Source organism: Lathyrus oleraceus, chromosome 1 (assembly GCF_024323335.1).
Source record: "Lathyrus oleraceus cultivar Zhongwan6 chromosome 1, CAAS_Psat_ZW6_1.0, whole genome shotgun sequence".
Lineage (NCBI taxonomy): Eukaryota > Viridiplantae > Streptophyta > Magnoliopsida > Fabales > Fabaceae > Lathyrus > Lathyrus oleraceus.
In genome coordinates this window covers 207,603,794-207,624,243 of record NC_066579.1, presented here as the reverse complement: position 1 = coordinate 207,624,243, position 20,450 = coordinate 207,603,794, and the positions used below count along the sequence as shown (strand labels likewise).

General features: G+C 32.9%; 3 protein-coding genes across 5 annotated transcripts; 1 reads left to right on the top strand and 2 right to left on the bottom strand.

The window, feature by feature from the left end:
* Window positions 1-211: 211 nt before the first annotated feature.
* LOC127127996 (probable choline kinase 2) lies at window positions 212-4,572 on the bottom strand. 2 transcript variants are annotated; one of them, XM_051057258.1, is made up of 9 exons: window positions 4,413-4,572; window positions 4,236-4,293; window positions 3,606-3,969; window positions 2,492-2,613; window positions 2,219-2,414; window positions 1,792-1,909; window positions 1,640-1,687; window positions 1,158-1,258; window positions 212-579 (listed from the first exon to the last, which is right to left on the bottom strand). In XM_051057258.1, the coding sequence occupies exons 3-9, from the start codon at window positions 3,957-3,959 to the stop codon at window positions 487-489; spliced, it is 1,032 nt and encodes a 343-aa protein (XP_050913215.1). In that variant the 5' UTR covers window positions 3,960-3,969; window positions 4,236-4,293; window positions 4,413-4,572; the 3' UTR covers window positions 212-486. The 2 variants fall into 2 exon arrangements, with proteins under 2 accessions (XP_050913215.1, XP_050913218.1); XM_051057261.1 differs by having other exon boundaries at window positions 4,481-4,499.
* A 5,927-nt stretch (window positions 4,573-10,499) lies between these two features.
* Window positions 10,500-18,617, bottom strand: LOC127127975 (DEAD-box ATP-dependent RNA helicase 39). 2 transcript variants are annotated; one of them, XM_051057242.1, is made up of 10 exons: window positions 17,990-18,617; window positions 16,557-16,652; window positions 16,282-16,470; window positions 16,058-16,198; window positions 14,773-14,913; window positions 13,467-13,609; window positions 12,627-12,756; window positions 12,464-12,512; window positions 11,578-12,268; window positions 10,500-11,103 (listed from the first exon to the last, which is right to left on the bottom strand). In XM_051057242.1, exons 1-9 carry the CDS (start codon window positions 18,608-18,610, stop codon window positions 11,610-11,612), a joined length of 2,169 nt encoding a protein of 722 aa, XP_050913199.1. In that variant the 5' UTR covers window positions 18,611-18,617; the 3' UTR covers window positions 10,500-11,103; window positions 11,578-11,609. The 2 variants fall into 2 exon arrangements, with proteins under 2 accessions (XP_050913199.1, XP_050913194.1); XM_051057237.1 differs by having other exon boundaries at window positions 10,500-11,094.
* Window positions 10,773-11,147, top strand: LOC127127988 (uncharacterized). The gene has a single exon (XM_051057252.1). It carries the CDS (start codon window positions 10,773-10,775, stop codon window positions 11,130-11,132), a length of 360 nt encoding a protein of 119 aa, XP_050913209.1. The 3' UTR covers window positions 11,133-11,147.
* Window positions 18,618-20,450: the final 1,833 nt, after the last annotated feature.

Here is a 20,450-nt window from a genome sequence, read left to right as displayed (position 1 = left end):
ATCTACATCTAAAGCAGGTGTGTTCCTCCTGTGATTTGGTTCAGATTTTGTTAAAAAGAGATTGAATTACTATTCTAAATGGTTCAAATTTTCCCTCTCTTAAAACCCGATTCAAACTAACACGTTATACTCCTAGAACAATCTATACATAAGTTGGATCATCATTGTAGAACATATTGAGAAATCATTACAAAGAAACTAAGATCAAAAATACCAAACTACAAATATTTAAGTTTTCAAGAAAATAGTTTTTACATTTCACTATATGACACTTAAAACAAAAACAAAAAACAAAAAAAAACAGACCGGTCTAGTGTTTTTTTGACCGGGACAGTAGGAGTTCCTTACAAATTTATTGATTTTAGTAAAGATAGTAAAAATTCCATCACACATTTTAAGTTTTATATTATTTACATATTTACTACATATCATATCATGCCTCTTGATATCATTAGTATACTAAGCTAAGAAACACATAAGATTCAATCATGGCAACAAAATAACTTTCTTTAACCAGTATTGTTGAAACCTTTGCCTTGAGTACTCCTTGTAATCAAAATCAATTGTATTGACATAATTCTGCAACACACAAAGCAACACAACATTTTGGCTTTAGCATACCGTCTGATATGCTTTTTATATTAAAAGTGTCTCTGTGTCTGTGTCCCCGATGCTTTTTACATTAAAAGTGTCTATGTGTCTGTGTCTTTGTTGTGTCAGTGTCATGTTTTTTATATTAAAAGTATCAATGTGTCTATGTCCCTATTGTGTTTGGTGTCGGTGTCGGTGTCATATGTTTTTTATATTAAAAGTGTCAATGTGTCTATGTCCCTATTGTGTTTGGTGTCTGTGTCGGTGTGATATGCTTTTTATATTAAAAGTGTCAATAGGTCTATGTCCCTCTTGTGTCCGGTGCCGGTGTCATATGCTTTGTATATTAAAAGTGTCAATGTGTATATGTCCCTATTGTGTCTAGTGTCTATATTAAAAGTGTCGATGTGTCGTTATCCCTATTGTGTCTGGGGTCTGTGTCGTATGCTTTTTATATTAAAAGTGTCTATATGTCTCTGGGTCCCTATTGTGTCCGGTGTCTGTGTTGGAGTTGATGATTTATAGTTTTATCAAAGCAACCATAAAAATGAAGAAAAAACACTTACTGAAATAAGTCCCCATAAGCCCCAAAATAGATGGTTTGCAAGAGTGTACTTCTCTACAACATTCACTAACTGCTCCACCTCACCTTCACTTGGTTTTTCCCCTGTCAACAAGTTTACACAATTTAAAGAGTGCATAAGCAACTAGAAATAATCAGCTTATATTATTTTTAGTGACATTAATGTCCATTTTACAACTCTTTACAACCGTCTCCCAGGTGATTTGTAATTCATCCTTTAGTAGCACGGACACAGACATCTGACATGACACTGACACTAACAGGTCAACACCGGTAACAATTTGAAAAAAATGAATAAATTAACCGTGATCACAAGTGCCAGTATTAATACTGACACGCCTTTTTTCAAAGGTGTTAGTGCTACAAGTACCACAAAATCAACCAAAACATACAAAAACTTTTAATCATTTAAGAATGTACCAATCAAATGTTGTCAAAGTAAATTTGTTAGTGAAATAGACTAACCTTCAGAACTCAGGTATGTATGAATAAACCTTCGACGTTCCTCGAGATCTGGTGTACCATAAACAAATTGTTGTCTCAGCAATACTTAGAGATTTCAAATTCTAATACAAAAATCTAATAGAGCCAGTAAAATGTATCAGCAATTCCTTTACCAGGATATTTAGTGTAGTCAAGAACATGAGGCGTGTCACTGTGGTAATCTGCAGCCATTTCACAGAAGTGATTTGCAAGATCATACGCAACAGGATTGTAACTCGAGTACTCGTAGTCCTATATCATTACAAGTAGAAAAGTAAGCTTGCAAAAATGATATGCCGGATGAAAAATGGTAGGCAGAAGCAAAATGGCGGAAGAGGTGTAAGCTCAACACGGCTCAAGGACTTTTTGAGACGTTGCTAACCCTACATTCTTAGTACTATTCTTGTCCAAGAACGCTTAACTGTGAAGTTCTGATCAAATTTGTTACATTGTTGACGGTATGATTGCACCTGAGTTCTAAAAGATCGATTTGGACTATTGATTGTAAAAGTTGAACGATGATAACAGAATTTATAAGCACAATTTAGCGAGATAACTTACTATTAAAGTGATTGATCTAGTCTCTTCATCCATCATGATGTTACCGTATTGTAGATCATTGTGACAAAAACCAATCTCTTGATATCCATCTGATAACAACTCCCTCAGCGAATTTATCTCGGTGTCTAGATTGTCCAAGCCGAAAATTTTGATATCCTTTTGGGAGCACAAACTTTTAGCATGATTAAGCCATTTCCTAGTAAAATCCGAAAAGCATAAATAATTCTGTTAAGTATAGTAATTTTTTGAAGATTAACATGATCTCACTAATACCTCATTCTCTGCCAAATCTGAGCCTTCTTTGCACCAGGCATGTGAAGATTGTGAAACTCCTTCATCTTAGATGCTATCAAAGATGATATTTCAGGGTCGCGGAGGTCGGCAGCTGAAAGTGTCTAAAAATCCAAAAACATGAAGAAAAAGAACATGTTATAAACACGGCAATCTTATGTAGCACCAAAATTCAGATTGAAAATGTGTCTGGTGTCTAACACAGACACGACACTGACACATGTAATTACATTCAATTATTATCGGTGTTGGCATATTCGTGTCATGTTCAATGTCTGGTGTTTGTGTCTATGTCATCAGTTCTTCATAGCACTCATCGGTTTGTCAAAATTCATAATCTTCAATTTTCCACAAGTTTTAATTTATTTTGATCTACATCCTCTATGATCACTTGCAAGTTACATCTGTCATGTTTTGATATAAAGACAAAAAATAAATTATAATATTTGGAGGACCTATTTTTTTTGTCTCTTTCTAATAATTTATATGAAATAACCACTATGATGTCATGCCAAGTTATGCAACATTTACATCTAGGCTTAAATATTTCTAAGATGCCCTTCAAAACTAAGCATTTTTTATTAATTCTTTTTCTTTATGACTTTTATTTAAAACAAATATCATCCATTCAATTTAATATCTCAAATATGCTTCTTAAATAATGTAAAGTGTGACTAAAAGAACATGCTAATATTCCATTCCTCCAAAGTTAAAGAGATGCAATATTATAAAGTAAAGGGAAGAACCAAAGAAAAGCTTTTTAGACTAAAATGATAAAGCAAATTGGAAAAGAAAGATTTGAGAGACTTATAAATTACAAGAATCATTCTAAAGTAATCATCGCAGCAACAACTTTCATGATGAAATGGTAAGGGATCTCTTCCCTCTTAACCAGAGGTTCTGGATACGAATACCCTTTTACTATCAGAACTAATAGATTATCAGAACTAATAGATCATCGTAAGAACACAAACATTTTGTTTTATTAAGACATATCTCCTCTAATCAAGGGTAGTCAATCCTATTCGAGTCGGTCGTTTAAACATAAAGATGAACGTCTCTTTTAACAAGAATTGAAATGATGCCAATGACATACCCGGGCATGAATGAACTCTTCAACTCGACCGGTAGTGAACCGGCTAAGAAGGCGCGGACCTTGTCCATTCTTCGACATACACTCAAAGGTTTGAATTTCATCGTCCCTATCGAAGAAAACCTCGACACCTTCACCGTATAATCGAACCAAAACCCTTCGAAGATGACCGTCACTTTTGGTCGGCCAATTCACCTCAAAAACCTCATTTGTCATTGCACCCTTTAAGGGATTCACCTCCACAACACTGACATCATCAATTACATCACCTAAATCCACAGCCACAGCAGCAAGAACTTTCATGATCTCTTCATGAGTTTCACATCCTTTCAACAATTCAAAGGTTTTTAAAGCCATCAATCACTTTCTGCATGTGGATAAAAACAAAGGGAAACTGATGATGCTATGAGTTTACATGCAACAACATAAACAAGGTAAAATCAGAAAATCTTGATGACCCAATTGAGAAAATATCATCATAATTGATTATCCTTAGTAAAGTTCAAATTTTTACATCAAAAATTGATTGAATTTATATTCAAAAGGTTCAAAAAGAACCCTTTTGAGTAAAAAGAATAAAAGTTAAAGAAGTTTCAATTTTTAGTGAGAATAAGTGAAGGAAAAAAAACTCACCTTTGAACCAAAACAGAGATATGAAAGTTGAAGTCTTAAACAAGTAAAAGAGAAACCGCTGCAATGAAGAATACATTAAAAATATGCATTAGAATGGCATCATAAAATAATCATAAAATCATAAGAAATGATTAATTAATAAAAAAGAAATAGAAGATTTGAGAATTGAGAAGAGACCCGGTAAGAGATAGAGAGAGTCAATGCAAGAAGTATTGAGAGTATGGCAGAGAGAGAGAGAGAGATACCGACAGAAAAGATCTTTATAACATTGTGAATGAATGAACAAGTCAAACAAAACACAGAAAGCTGGCAAAGAACCAATCTTTTGTCAGCAACACTAATAATAAAAAACCTATGAACAAAAAATTAGTATAACTTTAATAATATTATCATTTTAATAATAATCTAGTTGACCGAGTTTTACACGCTGGATTGTTATTAAAATTTTATAAATGTTTTACTTAGAGTTTAGTGTTTAATGATAGTGTTTTATAAAAAAAGAGTATTTAATTAAAATATTTTAAATGTTAAATTATATAAATAATTTAAATTTTATAAAATATTTGACAGAATAAATGATTATTATTAATTAATAGTGTAAAATAACATCTAGTAGATGATGTGCTATAATTATAATATATACTAGTAGATGTTAATTTCTATGAATGGACCTTCTAATATATTTTTATATTTATAATCTTACTTAAGAAATAATTTTAAAATTCCATAATAGGTAATTCATTTAAAATAAAAGAGTATATTAAAATGAATGAATTATTTAAATTTTTAATTTTATCCTCTAATTAATATTATTTTATCATTTTTAATATATAATAAGGATATTTTAGTAAAAATATATATTTATTTATTTTATTTATTTATTTATTTTAATCTTTGTATAATGATCAAGTCGAACACTCATTACGGAACAAAGTATAAATTTTAATTTAATTAAATATATATATATAAAAAATAAATAGACAAATATTTAAAAAAAAATTAACTTATATTTATTCATATATATATATATATATATATATATATATATATATATATATATATATATATATATATATATATATATATATAATATTGATGTGGGTCCATATGAGACTATCTTTATCTTTGATTATCTGTATGTGCAAATTAAATTTTAAATAATAATTGATGTAGGGTCACAATTATAAATTTAAACTATTTAAGCACATAAAGAAATATATATTTAATTATTTTAATAATTATAAATATTTTTTATTTATACCTTTTAATTTATGTGTATGTTTAAATAAATTAAATTTGTGGTGGTTCCCACACAAACATGTGAAAGAAAGTTCAATGTTTTCTTTGCTGTGAGCATAATAAATAAAAATGTGATTGGACTTTTGTTTATTTGTGCTTTTGGACTTTTGTATATTTTGTTGGGTGAGAGATTCTTCTGTGGGCTCAATTTTGGTAGAGATTCTCTTTTAAAATTGAAAATGGTTTTTCTAATTTCAATTGAGACGAATCTTTATTAATTGATTATTCTAATTATAATTTTGAGAATATAAATATTATAAATTTGGTTCAAGTTATTTTATTTTCTATTTTGACTTAATAAATAATGAAAGAAGAATAAAACTCATCAAATCAGTTTAAACATTGAGAAAGAAAATAAAATTATTAATTTATTTTAAACTATTTACTCTCTTAAGGTTTGACTACTAATTTTCTTACTCACGTGTTGAAATAAAATGATTTATTTATATTTGTAATATGTTTTGTTTTAAGTCTGTACTTAATCAGTGAATGGTTATTTTATATATTTTGTTGACTACATTAAATATTAATTATTTTATTTTAATTTGAGAATATAAGAATTTACAATGCATAAGAATTAAATATCAATGCATGTGAATCGATATTCACTAGTGCCTATTACCTAAAAAGTTGTTCTAAATATACAAATTAATTTATAAAAATGCATATGAACCAGCAATGCATCAGAATTATTATAGATACATTATGTGGTATTATTTTTCTCCTTCCATATGTGGAATCTGAATTGCTAAGTTTAAAGTTTAAGGTTATTTTTGGTACCTAGGATTATGATGTATAACTACAAGCAGATCATTAAATACCAACCATCCATTATGTCCATCCCTCTTGGTCTTTGGATTCATGGTTTTTCTTTCAAATTCTATGAATATCTAAAAATGTCTCTTTATAAAAATTAATTTTTGGACTAAATTCTATGAATATCTAAAAATGTCTCTTTATAAAAATTAATTTTTGGACTTGTACAATGTTGTTGATATGGATGTATTCAACAGATCACCAAAAGAATGGGTCTAAAAATTAACTTATGCACAGTAATTTTTGGAAATTTACTGAATATATTACGAATTAAATTTTCATCCTCTATTAAGTAACGTTTGAAAAACTAAAGAAAATTATAAATCCCACTTTTATGAACACTATTACCCATTTACTTCAAAGTATTTTAAAATTCTAATTTTTACTCTCGTTAATCAATTTCGGATATTTTATTTGTTGAAATAAAAGATACAACCTAAGTTGTGTATTTAAGTTGTGTATGTCTCAAACACAAAGTTAATTAGGATTTAGAGTTTGTTACTTAGTAATTAAGTAATTTTGTATATAAGTACATGCATATGTAAATAAATTTGTAACACCATCATTCTTCAATAATATAATTGTTATTTTCATATTTTCTCTATCTTTTTTGTTATCGCTAAAAGTGCAGCACGCACTAACAAATTGGTATCTAGAGTTTCGGTTAGATTCTTTATAGTTTTTTCAAGAATCACAGGTTAGTGATGGTGTTTCCAGGATTGTGGGTTGTTAATCATGTTTGCTGCAAAGATGAATGACATCAACGACATTCTGAGTTCTCTTTCAAATCTTGACGGCAAGAATTGGATTCGATGGAGAAAACAGATCCAGTCCTTGTTCGGCTTTCATGAAACCCTTGAAGTGGTTACTAATGGCGTCTCTGAGCTTGTTGAGAATGCAATTGATGCTCAGAGAGTCGCGCACAAGGAGGCGAAGAAGAAAGATTGTAAGGCTACATATTGCATTCAATCGGCGGTAGATTCGACGAATTTCGACAGAATTTATCATGTTGAATCGTTGAAGGAGGCATGGAATATTCTTGTCAAGTACTATGAAGGAGTTGAGAAAGTGAAAGTTGTCAAATTGCAGACTTTGCAACGGCAATATGAATTGATGCAGATGGGAGAAGATGAAAAGATTGTAGGCTATGTGTCGAAAGTGCATAATCTCGTCCATCTCATGAATGGTTGTGGTGAAATCCTAACTGATAAGATGATAGTTGAGAAGGTAATGCGTACATTGACCTCTCACTTTGATCACGTTATCATAGTTATTCAAGAATCCAACAATCTCGAAACCATGCAACTAGAAAATTTGGTTGGTTCGTTGGAGGCGCATGAGATTAGGATTTTTGAAAGGAAAGGGGTTCAAGATTCGGTACAAGTACTGAGGCTCGGGCTTGGGATAAGCATGGTGGTTCCGACAAGTTCAAAGGAAAAGAAAACAAAACTCAACCCCTCAAAAACACAAGGTCGATGATAGGGCTCTGAATCCTCGAAAAGAGGAGGAGGAAACTCCTATTAGAAAGACAAAGAGAAAAAAAGGTGTACAATGCTATAACTGGGAAAAGTTGGGTCACGTGGCCAAGAATTGTTCGTACAATAAAGACAAGGGATCAACAAAAAGCAAGGAAGAATGATTGAACCTTGCACCTAGGGCATGGAACAAGAAGATCAAGGTTCTACGAACATATGAAGGTGGCGGATATACGTCAAAGATGTTTGAAGAATTCTGTGCAGAACATGGCATTGATCATGAGGTAACTGCTCTTTACACGCCTCAACATAATGGAATAGTAGAAAGAAGAAACAGGACCATAATCGACATGGCGAGATGCATGCTAAAGCTGAAGAATTTTCCAAAATCCTTATGGGGTGAAATTGTTTCCACTGTTGTTTCTATTCTGAATAGTTGTCATATCAAGAAGCTGAAGAACAAGGTTCTTGAAGAAGTTTGGAGTGGCAAACGACCGTCAGTGAGTCATCTGAAGGTTTTTGGCTTTATGTATTAAAAACATATTTCTGACGTTGGAAAAAGGAATCTTGATGACAAGAGTGAATCTATGATTCTGGTAGGATATCATAAAATTGGTGCATATATGTTATTCAATCCAATTAATCAGAAGATCGTGATGAGTCAAGATATTATGATTGATGGAAATTCTGCTTGGGATTTGAATTGTGATGCAATTGACAAGCCATTGATGAGATGTGATTTTGACAAAATAAGTAATGATGTAGAAGTCGAAGATATTGTCGATATTCTAGTCGAAGTCAGGGCAGTTGTTGACATGTTTGACATAGTCGAAGTCGGAGATGGTGTAACTAGTACTAGTCAAAGACCTAAGAACTAGAGTTCGCCCAACAAAACTTCAAGACTATGACATGACTGGTGATGATGAAGTCACACCAGATGGATAATTAGTTCATTTTTCCTTACTTGCAGGTGTTGAACCAATCAACTATAGTGAAGTCTTAAACGATAAAAAGTGGAAGTCAACTATGGTCGAAGAGTTACAAGCAATCGAAAGAAATAACATACGGGAGTTAGTCGAATTGCCAGCATATACAAAATTTATCGAAGTAAAATGGGTGTTCAAGTTGAAGCACAATATTCATGGGTCGATAGCAATACATAAGTCAAGATTGGTAGCTCGAGGTTTTCTTCAGAGAGAAGGGATCGACTACTCTGAAGTATATGCACCAGTAGCTAGATTGGAGACTATTCGACTAGTCGTCCCCTTGGCATGCAATCAAGGTTAGTCGACATTTCACTTAGATGTGAAATCAACATTTTTGAATGGTCCCTTAGACGAAGAAGTCTATGTCACACAACCTCCTGAGTTTGTGGTTTAGAAGGAAGCAAGGAAAATATACAAGTTGCATAAAGCACTTTATGGTCTCAAGCAGACACTTAGGGCATGGAACAAGAAGATCGACTCATACTTAGTCGAATTAGGATTCGTCAAATGTAAATATGAGTATAGTGTTTATGTTCAGGTTGTGGCACAAGATATAATAATTATTTGCTTATATGTCGATGACTTGTTAGTAACTGGAAGTAGTTTGGAGAACTTGTCGAAGTTCAAAGAGCTGATGAAGAAGGAATTTGAAATATCAGATCTAAGAAAGTTGTCTTATTTCCTAGGCATGGAATTTCAAATGTTGAAGCAATGTATGGTGCTACATCAAAAAAAAAATATGTTTACGCTAAACTTTAGGTTCGATTCGCACCCACTAATTTAGAAAAATTGGATGCAAATGGATAATCTGACGAATCCTCTTCAGGATACTTTGAAAACCTTAACATGAATTGCAGATTCACATTAAACATTATCAATCAACAATATTTTACAGAATAAAGCTCTTATTTATTCTCGTGTATTAGAAAAATAAAAGAATGACTATAATTTTTTACTCTTGAAATATATAATTTTCGTATGTATTTTACTTTGTATAATATTTCTATTTATAAAGAATTTTGAGTTATCTAATGAACATAGTGGCATAAAGACTCGGAATATATATATATATATATATATATATATATATATATATATATATATATATATATATATATATATATATATATATATATAATATATATATATATATATATATATATATATATATATATATATATATATATATAACAAAATTTGAATAGTCTCAAAAATATGTCTATTCATAGAGAATTTGAATTGAAAATTGATATTATTAAAATTCTAATCATATACAACAAAAGTGTTTACTAAATAGTCTCGCTTTAATTTTAATTGAAAAATAATATTTTAAAAAACTTTTAGTATTAAAGACTCAACAATGATTTTGAAATAAAAAAATATAAAGAATATAATATTCAAGTAATTATAAGACACCATTCTAAAACTTTATAGTCATTGAGTATGAGAAGTTCAAATTTTACAAAAACAATATAGTTTTACTTTGACATGTGTCATATCACTATTACGATGTTTTTAAAAAAGGGAATCTAAAAAATTTGCAAAGATTTTAAAATAAGATAATAAAAAACTCAATTTTTAATTTGAAAGAATTAAAAGTTAATTTTAATAAAAGTATAAATACCGATAGTGTTTAAATCTATTATTAATTTGGCCAAAGTTGATTAACTTTGAGAAATTACAAAAACTATCAAATTCAAACTGTCATTAAATTAATTTAACATATTCAATTATGATTCAAAGATTACCAATCCCACTATGCTAGACCTTGCACAAGGTCAAGGATTACCAAAACCACATGTTGAATCTTAAACCATTAAACTAACCAAATGCTAACAAATCCTAAAACACCAACTACACTTTCTAGTTAACAACTACAAACCATGAAATTATAAATAGTCAAACCCATTTCATGTTTTGTATCATATCTCTCATTTTCAAGTGTCTCATCACTATCCCATATGGCTAGACCACTTTTAGTAATCCACCCTTCACTAAGCACTTCAAATATTGGTTTTACTGTTATGACCCTTATGATGTGTGCCGTTGCGCTGCTCATGTGTGCTTCGCATTCGCGCAAATGGCGTCATTGGCTCGCATGCAATGCCTTTGCAGAAGAGCCTGTTATAGAGCTAAACAATGAAGTGGTAATGATGAGTGGTTGTGAACAAGAACAAGAAGATGCTTCAATTTGGCAGAAGAATATACTTATGGGCGGGAAGTGCCAGCTCCCTGATTTCTCTGGTGTCATCATCTATGATTCCAATGGCAATGTGGTAAACCCTGCTAGAACTTCTCATCCATTACTAACATGGAAATAACATTGTGAAAAACCACAATAGGGTTCTTCACTTGAAGATTCAGATCTTAACTAGAGTTCAACCAATGATGAGAAGAAAGATTGTTGCATACAAAATTCCAAACAAAACCAAAAACTATGTATTGTCGACATGTCAAATGTAGTTATTTGTATCCATATATAGGATTTGTTTGAATTGTCTTATTTGAGTCCTATTTACTAAATTGAGAGATTATGAAAACAACTTATGACATATTCACAAATTGTTTTCATCGTATATATAAAAGCAGTTTGAATTTATTTTATCTTTTGTAAAATTTAGTTTATCAATTATGTTAACTTGATATTCATGAACTATGTTGGGCAAAACCATATAAATTAACACTATTCTTGCTATGGAAAATATCGAAACTATCTGTCAAAAAATAAATATGAAGTTAATACAAAACCAAGAGTGGTTTACTTACTGTCGGGTATAATATGACTCCAATCCACTTCACTAAAATGTTTGTCTCTTATCTGATGATGATGCATTCCGTCCCCTAAACCCAACAACACTGAGTTTAGGATTTGTAGATTTGGTGGCAGTCCCACTTTTACCCGTTCGCTTACTCTCCGAAGAAGCTTTTATGAAGCTACTTGGACTGGAAGATTTTACAGTTTTTGAAACAGGAAATCCTTTCTTTGAAGACTTAGATGGCGATGATTGTTTACCAAATTTCATGCCTGACCTGGTATTCCCAGAACCGGTGCGAGAATCAGATTTGTCCCTAATACCTGACCTGGTATCCTCAGATCTGGTGCGAGAATCAGATTTGCCCCTAATACCTGACCTAGTATTAGTAGAACTGGTGCGCGAATCAGATTTGTCCCTGATACCTGATCTGGTATTTGCAGAACTGGTGCGAGAATCAGATTTGTCCCTAATACCTGACCTGTTAGTGGTAGAAGATGGACGAGAATCAGATTTGTCCCTAGTTTTTGAAGTTTTTACCACATTTTTATTCTTTCTTCTTTGCTCAGTGATTTGGTTCCTGGTTATGTCCATTCGGAGACTTTCTTTAGTGATAGCCTCCAAACTTTCATTCTTTCTTATTGCCTCCTCTATTTTGGTTGCCAAACCGAAGTCCTTTTTAGTAACCAAACTTGTTACTTTCCCTGCAACAGAAAAAAGTGTGTTTTTATGCTTCCTAATACCACCCCAAAAAAAAGACCCAGCACTTTTTTTTCTCTCTCTGATAGTAGCACTCTCAGGCATCCTTAGCACGTTACAATCCAGCACTCGAGCTTGACTACACTAGAGAGAACAATATTCTCAAATTGGTTAAACAGAGACACATAAGAAATTGTTACCTTTAGCACCCATACGAGCAGTTCTACCTGTGCGATGGAGGTAGTCGATCTACCGTTGAAAGGGAAAGTAACATAAGTAACTAATTAGTAATTTAAAAAAAAAAAAAGGTAGAAAGAAGGGATTTGTGACCTAATAAATATTTTAATGAGATATGATACTCACAGAATTCAGAGGGAAATCAAACATGATAACATGATCGACATCCAAGTCCAGACCCCTAGCAGCCAAGTCTGTGCAAACCAATGTAGGGCAATCTCCAGTGTTACTCTTAAACTTGTTGAGGTTTTCAACCCTGCATTTAAAAGAAAAAGTGACAGGTGAGTGGGAATATAGGGAAACGAAGCATCTGATACTTGTATGTATTCTGCCCATCCAGTGTTGTGCAATAGCTGCTATAGTATTATAGCATAGCAGAATTAAAACAAATCTCTATCGTGTTATAGCATAGCAGAATTAAAACAAATCTCAATTATTTATTTTCCATCTAAAATTTAACAGTTGACAATGTTGTTTCCAAGAGGCTTAACAAATCATTTAAGCATACAGACTGTTAAGAATGTGGTTGAGCCTAACTCAATCCTACAAAATCGGTTAAAACCGGTTGGTAGAATGAGGGTTGCCCCCACTTATAAAGTCATGTTCAGGCCATATATTGTCCGATGTGGGACTCTTAACACACTCCCTCACGCCCAGGACTGGACATCTGGAGCGTGGAAATAAATGGTGGGTGGCCCGATAGCGGAAACCATAGTAGGTGGTCCACCGGATCTTAAACGAGACTCTGATACCGTGTTAAGAAATGTGGTTGGGCCTAACTCAACTCTACAAAACCGGTTAAAACCGGTTGGTAGAATGAGGGTTGCCCCCACTTATAAAGTCATGTTCAGGCCATATATTATCCGATGTGGGACTCTTAACACATACAATAGCTACAACTGCATCACAAAATCACACGGTATTAGGCGTGAGAAGTATCCAAAGAATCTTAAATTAGTATATGACCTTTGCTCCGCCGGTACCTCCCCATGGTAGTTCACAGTAAAAATCATATTTTCACCAAGAAAGTGATCCACAGCACGGCTAGAATTCAATGTGTTGCAGAAAACCATTACCCTGTTACCCTTGGCAAGACTTGGCTCTAATACCTGCAATCACATGATCACAAATTGCATAATAAAAACCATGTGAATCAAAACAACACACATTCCAGCTAGTAGTCTGATAGTGAATATGTAGCATACATGGACTACCATAAGAAGAAATGCACCTCAGGTTTCACTATAAAGCAAACAAAACAGATGAAAATGCTGAGTACTTGAATACGAGCAGAATAATAGAAAAACTGCAATAAAGTTCAAGTTCCAAGTATGATGAAAAAGGGACGATTTGCATTTTATCGCCTCCATCCTTACATATAAGAACCCGTTGACTAAATCACAGGGATAGAGAAAGTTGGTGGTGGTGTTAAATTTGTTGATAATTGGTACTGTTTTAGAACTTAACCCTACAAGAGTGAGAATTACTTATGTCCTCATAGTATTTACTACAGGTTGCATAGGTAACATAATTAGGGATATGTCAGTAAAGAAATAAATAATGTAGTTGAAAATTTGAAAGATGTTTTAGAAAAAAGGATAGGGAAATATCTAAAGAGGGTCCTAGATTTAGGGATGGAGATAGATCTTATTAATTAATCCACTTTCATAGTTTGGAGACCCTTGCCAAAGGAAAACTTAGGTGGGATCAGCAAGCATTACAGATTTAGGCTTCCATTACACCATCTGTAATGCCGCATAGCCTTGTAGCATATATACAGCATGCACCAGCAGGTGCATTTTTCTCATCTGTTTCAGTCCAGGTTGTTTAGAACACTCTGACTAGCTAATTATTCTTATAATTAGGTATGTAATTAATACTGTGGTATTGATATAACTTTGTGAGGTGCAATTAGTGAAGGCGGCTTCACCTATTCCTTCTTTTTAAGTGGATGTAAGCAACAGTTATCATGTCTGATAGAAATTCATAATAGCAAAAAAAGCCAGTGTTGTAAACTGTCAGCTTTTACTTTTATCAGGAAAAAAAACTATCAGCTGAACAGCTTGTTGAAACACAAAACTAGCAGTTTTTATTCCCAACACAGTATAGACTTCTTCCTTGTTTTAAAAGCAAAGCAGCTTGAACAGGATTCAAAATTCAGACCCAGAATCAAACAATCCCCAGATAAACTAGGTGTCACTCGAGCTACATCGCATCTCAACACAATCATTGGCTGACTTGTATAATGCTGCAGATTGCAAACTACATATACCTGAAGTAATGCATCCAGCTTGTTCTCAGAACCAGAAAGTTTAAGAAAATCATGACGAGCAGAAGAAATCTTTTTATGCAACGAGGATGTGCGCAGATGGACAATGCCTTGAAACTCCTCATCAACCAGATTTTGCACAGCCTGCAAGGTTAAAAGAAGTCAACAGTTTGCAACTTCACTATAAAATATTAACCTGGAAATTGTTCATTAGATTTATATATATAATAGAGATTGTCTAGTGTTCATAAGAACGAAGAGCACTCGGTGTTGTCAAGTATAAGGTATAGCGCTATAACATAGCGGAATCGGAACGAACTGCTATTTTTCCACAATACACTATTTAGTAGAAAGTATTATTACATAGCCATAGGTGAATTACTTTTGTAGGATACTCTATCAGCTATTTTCAAGAATATAACCAGTGTAGAAATAACAGAGGTGTTTACAATGTTCAAAACTAGATCAAATGAAAAATCCACATAAAGTTTATGGATATTGACTGTTCCACCACATCTCTGCATTAACAGAACTAAACCATTTAAATACATACAAAATGGTTGAATTCAAACCAAGCTAGTAAGGAATTAATAAAGACACAGAAGAGAACCCGCAAAACGCGTTCAATATTTAACATGTACAGGAAGAAAGAAAAATTTGAGCGGTAATGTCAAAATAAAAACAACATAAATTTTAAAGTTAAAATAATAAATTTCCAGATGTCATTAGCCCTTTCTCATTATACATGATTAGAAAAGTAACGACAACTAGAATAACACCATAAAAGACCGATATAAAAAGAATACCATCAACTGTTGCAATATGATAGTTTCTGAACAGTACGTAAGATAATGGAAGATGATATGTGTTGTGGGATTAATATCTACGATGGATGACATGTTCTTAACTTCGAAACAATATATGAAAAGATAGATGTCAACCATTGAAAGGATTGCTCACAAGAAAACTTTATGTTTCTGAATTCATAAATGTACTGTGTCTATTTATTATTTCGCACTTATATGTAAATTTTGCACAGCCAACTGAAAAAACCACGAGAAAAATACTGATGAGCTCCTGATTTGCAAATCATTTGCAAACAAGCATGTGAAGGGTTATGCATAACAAGGGATAAAATGATAGAGATGACAAATTAAAGCCATGCAAACATTTTATTACCAGTATCAATCAAAGTGAACTACTATGATCATTTTACGAATAAGCTTCTAAACTAGTATTATTTACTTTGTATGTGTGACCAACAAGCTTTTAGTACAAATCAGCATACCTTTGTCATGGTTGCAGTAACTAAAACAGTCTGGAAACCTAGGCTATCAGGTCTAGAAGCACGCTGTTTTAATGGGGCTATGAACTTGCGAATATCAGGACCAAAGCCCCGATCAAACATCGTGTCTGCCTCGTCTAATACCTGCAGAACAAAGACGGCTCTTAGTAAGTGCAGCTTGCAGCTCATTGTCGTATATTCAATATTGTCAATTTAAGGGCACTCACCAAGTACTGGATGTCACCGTATACCATATTTCCCTCCTCGATATGTTGAAGAATCCTGCCAGGGGTACCAACTACCATATCAATGGGGTTACTAAGTGAATCCTCCTGAGGCCTAAGACGGCCACCGCCACTTACCATGGTGCACCTGAATCGTGCATGATGGCTTATTGATTTCGCAACTCGAAAAACCTATAAAGCTCATTTTATATCAATTTGTGCAATTCAACACGGCAAAAGTGATATCTAAACCGTGAGAAAAATGAAAAGACAAATACCTGCTCAGACAACTCCCTTGTAGGGCATAGCACAACAGCTCGGGGACGCTTGGGCTTCAAAACTAGTCCATTCAATTGCTCATCCCGTCTTAGCAACTACAACAAATCAACAGTGTCTCAACAGTTCCCAATACATACCTAAACAAGTACTTGAAAAATAAAAGTTTGAAATTTCTGAAAGATTTGTTTTAAATGTAGATCAGTGCATACATAAAAGCTAAAAAAGTGGTATGTTTTAATTCTACAAAAAGAGTGGAACCAAATAGATCATAACAAACCAAACAACATGTTCCATCCTCTCTGGTCCATGAGCCAAAATCAACCTCAATTTGATTATTTTCATTCAAATACATAAAATACAAACAAAAAAAGTGAGTCATTCTATGTAAGAAAACACGGTGATGAGAATCTATGTTACTTGGATAATGATGTGGCCCGATTTATAATAAAAACAAGTTAGTTTTGTAGAGTTGGGTTGAGTTAAACCCAACCCAAATTCTAAGACATACACAGAAAATGCAAGTTTCTTCCTTATAACCAAGGCCTCATCAAAACAAAATCAAAAGCTCAAACATCACTAACTTATTAGAAGCAAACAAACCCAAATTTGATTAATTCCACTAAAATGCATAAAATTCAAAAATGCAAGTTTCAGCCTGAAACCAAGGACAACCTATGTAGAGCCTAGATACTTCAAAATGGAGAAGTATCAGAGCCCAACACGCATCTGATAATACTTCCCGATACGTATTCATAAAGTATCCAATAATTTTTTATTCTTTTCAGAAATATTTTCACAGATACTTCTCTAATACATCTTTGATACTTCTCTCAGATACATTTCTCATATTTGATAATAAAAAATATACATTTTCTCATATACATCGTCGATGCTTCTTCCCAACTAAAGACACAGTTGACTTTCAGATTAATACACTTTCAATATGTCGGACTAACTAAAGCAACATTTCAAAAGTAGTATTTTTTAAAATTCTGAAAAAATTTCAGAACATTTTAAATTTTACCGGAAATACACTCTTGTGTTAGCTTCATCACAATTAAAAACAAAAAAATCCATAATCAAATGTCATTGAATCCACCGAAATTATAAGAAAATGTTGTCAAAAAACTACGAAGCACCGACATATACAACACCACACTGACATGTAAACACGGGTAGTAATATAGTCTCGTACCGTACAATATATAGCATGAAAATGTGCTTATAAGTGAGGCAACCCTCATCCTACATTCCTGTTTTTAAGCCGGTTTTGTAGGGTTGAGTTAGACTCAACCACATTTTTTAATAATAATCCAGTGTATCAGTAAGTGTTAGTGTCAATTCGAGGTGTCGGTGCTACTCAGTTAGAAAGTAAACAAGCCCTAAAGATTATCAAAACCAACTGCTGTGATGGTTTAGAACAATGAATTACCTGAACAAGTGGAAGCAAATAAGCAAGAGTTTTTCCAGAACCAGTATGAGACCCTAAAACAACACTTTTCCCATCCAAAACAGCAGGAATACCAATACACTGTATCTCAGTAGGAACTTCAATCCCAATTTCTTTAACAGCCCCCATTACCTCATCATTAATTCCCAATTCCTCAAAACTCCCAATAACAACAACATCACCAACAACAACATCATCAACAACAACCTTCTTCTTCCCCTCAGATTTCTTCACAATTTGAGAAGCCGTTTTGATAAGACTTCCTTTTAGGTGTCTAACTCTCAGCTTCTCGAGAAGAATCGAGTGTTTTTCAGTGTCAGTGTCTAATAGAGTTTCCGGTGTAGCGGTTATGGAGCAGAGAGGTCTGAATCGTGGGAAAATGGTGGTAGGGTTTGAGAGTGTGAAGAATGAGAAACGCTTACCGTGAAGGCGTCTGGTTATGGAAGAAGAGAGGGAGAAGACGATTCTTCCGCTAGCACCCGCCATTGATGCAGAAGGTTTTGCGCAGCGGTTAAGTTTGTTTTGGGGTTTTGGGGTTAGATAGGTGTCATTGATATTTTGGTGAATCAAGGTCGGAAAACAAACGGGAGAATGCGAACACATTTTAAGATATATGCAAGATAAAATAAATCTATCTATAATATAACCAAATAAAATAATTGTATTTAATCTTAATTTCAAATTTTAATTCTATTTTTGAATTTGATTTAAATTAATCATAGTTTAATTTTGAAGCTAACAAAGATGATTTAGTTGATAAGAAGGTGGTTTATATTCTTCCAAAAGTGTGACCTCAACTCAAGGGTGGAGATCTCGTTGGTGAGTAAATAACTCGTTAGCCAAAATAGATAAGTAATTGAATTTTAAGATTAGTCGAATTCTTCTCGATAGAAGAAAGATTAAGCAAATGTAAAGATAGTCGAATGTGAGTTAGCCACAAAGGTCATAAGTAAAATTCAATGGAACTGGATAGTTTATAATTTTACTCATGTTCCTCTTTATATATCCAATAACCAAAATAGTTATTGGCACATAGTTATTCTTTAAAGAGATAAAGCACATGTGATACTGAGAAATGATAAATGTCACAAAATGGGAAGAGCAAATTGAACATGGATCACCATGTATCCCTCTTTGCGGGAAAAAACACACATTACTACATAATAAGTCGAACAAGACCAAATTATATAGGTTGCTTTATTTTGACTAATAAGACTGATATTTGTGTATAAATATTATACTTGTACATTTTTCAAAATACATAATCAGTCACACGAGATACTTACATATGTTTATCCCTTTGATGTTATGTTCTGATATGAAACCATAAATAGAATGATGATCAGAAGTGATGGCATAGTTGAGCTTCCTGCACGGTGAAGAGGGGAGTCTGCAAGGTTAACACTTCAATATTCAAGTCAGTATGTGAGTAACAAGATTGAATTCAAATTGTGTTTGAAACTTATTATCTCAATTTGATATATATATATATATATATATATATATATATATATATATATATATATATATGCTAACAAGTGCCCAAGGGACACTCCTCTTTAAGACCTTAAAATAACAAGGTTTTCTTTGAAATATGCATATTTAATGCTTCAAAAATTGAAATAGTTAACCTTTATATAAAATACTTTCTTTATTTGAAATCTTTAAAAAGTGCTCATGGGGCACTCGTTAGCAAACTCGTTATTTGTTAATAGTGGATTATGGAGAGTCGTTGGAAATACTTGGAGTTGAGATCTTTGTTAGGGTCTTGAGGAGAATTCTCATGTGCTAAGAAGATTCAATAATGATTACTATTTCTTCAGGATGGTCGGTCGGGGTCGATATGACCGGCTGAGAGCAGTTTCCTCCGAAGCCCATGCATATGATCAACAAAGCATGGGTTTGTTACTTTAGTCTTGGTTGTCGATAATTCTCATTTTTATGTCTGGAAGATCAAGAAAAAACATTTCAATTCTGATGATTCGTGCGTTTAATGTTCCATACTTCAAACGCCTTTTTAGAGGTTCCATCATTACAACAACTATTGGGAACCGAAGCACTTGTGTGTTGCGTGCAAGTGATTTGACACGTTTGATAGATTACATTTCCTTCTTATGCTAGAATGTATTCTTTAAAGAGATATTGTTTCTTTTTTAGTCTTTCTCCTAGTTTAGCGGTTATCTTTTTCTTTAGAGTTTCATTTCCCTGTATCTGAAAAGTTAGTGCATAACGGGTAAAAAGTCATGAAAGAGTGTTCATAAATCCTATAAGAGTGTTTCATCTTCTTGGATGGTTTCTGCTTACTCTTATATTGCTTCTGTTTTTGCCAAAGTATGCGGTCTTAATGATGATTTTACTAAAGCTGGTCTATCTTTCTACTAGGGAGTCTTGAGTCCCACTGAGAATGAAAGAATATGTAGTAAGTATGGTGATTGTGTCATTC

Bases quoted from the DNA above. Each gene is read 5' to 3' on its own strand.
- LOC127127996 (XM_051057258.1), bottom strand. From the start codon at position 3,959: ATGGCTTTAAAAACCTTTGAATTGTTGAAAGGATGTGAAACTCATGAA. The intron at 2,415-2,491 runs GTATTAGTGAGA...GGATTTTACTAG, and splicing joins CAGATTTGGCAGAGAATGAG to GAAATGGCTTAATCATGCTA. The intron at 580-1,157 runs GTAAGTGTTTTT...TGTGTGTTGCAG, and splicing joins GCTTATGGGGACTTATTTCA to AATTATGTCAATACAATTGA.
- LOC127127988 (XM_051057252.1), top strand. From the start codon at position 10,773: ATGGCTAGACCACTTTTAGTAATCCACCCTTCACTAAGCACTTCAAAT.
- LOC127127975 (XM_051057242.1), bottom strand. From the start codon at position 18,610: ATGTGTTCGCATTCTCCCGTTTGTTTTCCGACCTTGATTCACCAAAAT. The intron at 16,199-16,281 runs GTGAGTGCCCTT...TTTGTTCTGCAG, and splicing joins ACGGTGACATCCAGTACTTG to GTATTAGACGAGGCAGACAC. The intron at 12,757-13,466 runs GTCATATACTAA...TTTTAAATGCAG, and splicing joins GAGGTACCGGCGGAGCAAAG to GGTTGAAAACCTCAACAAGT.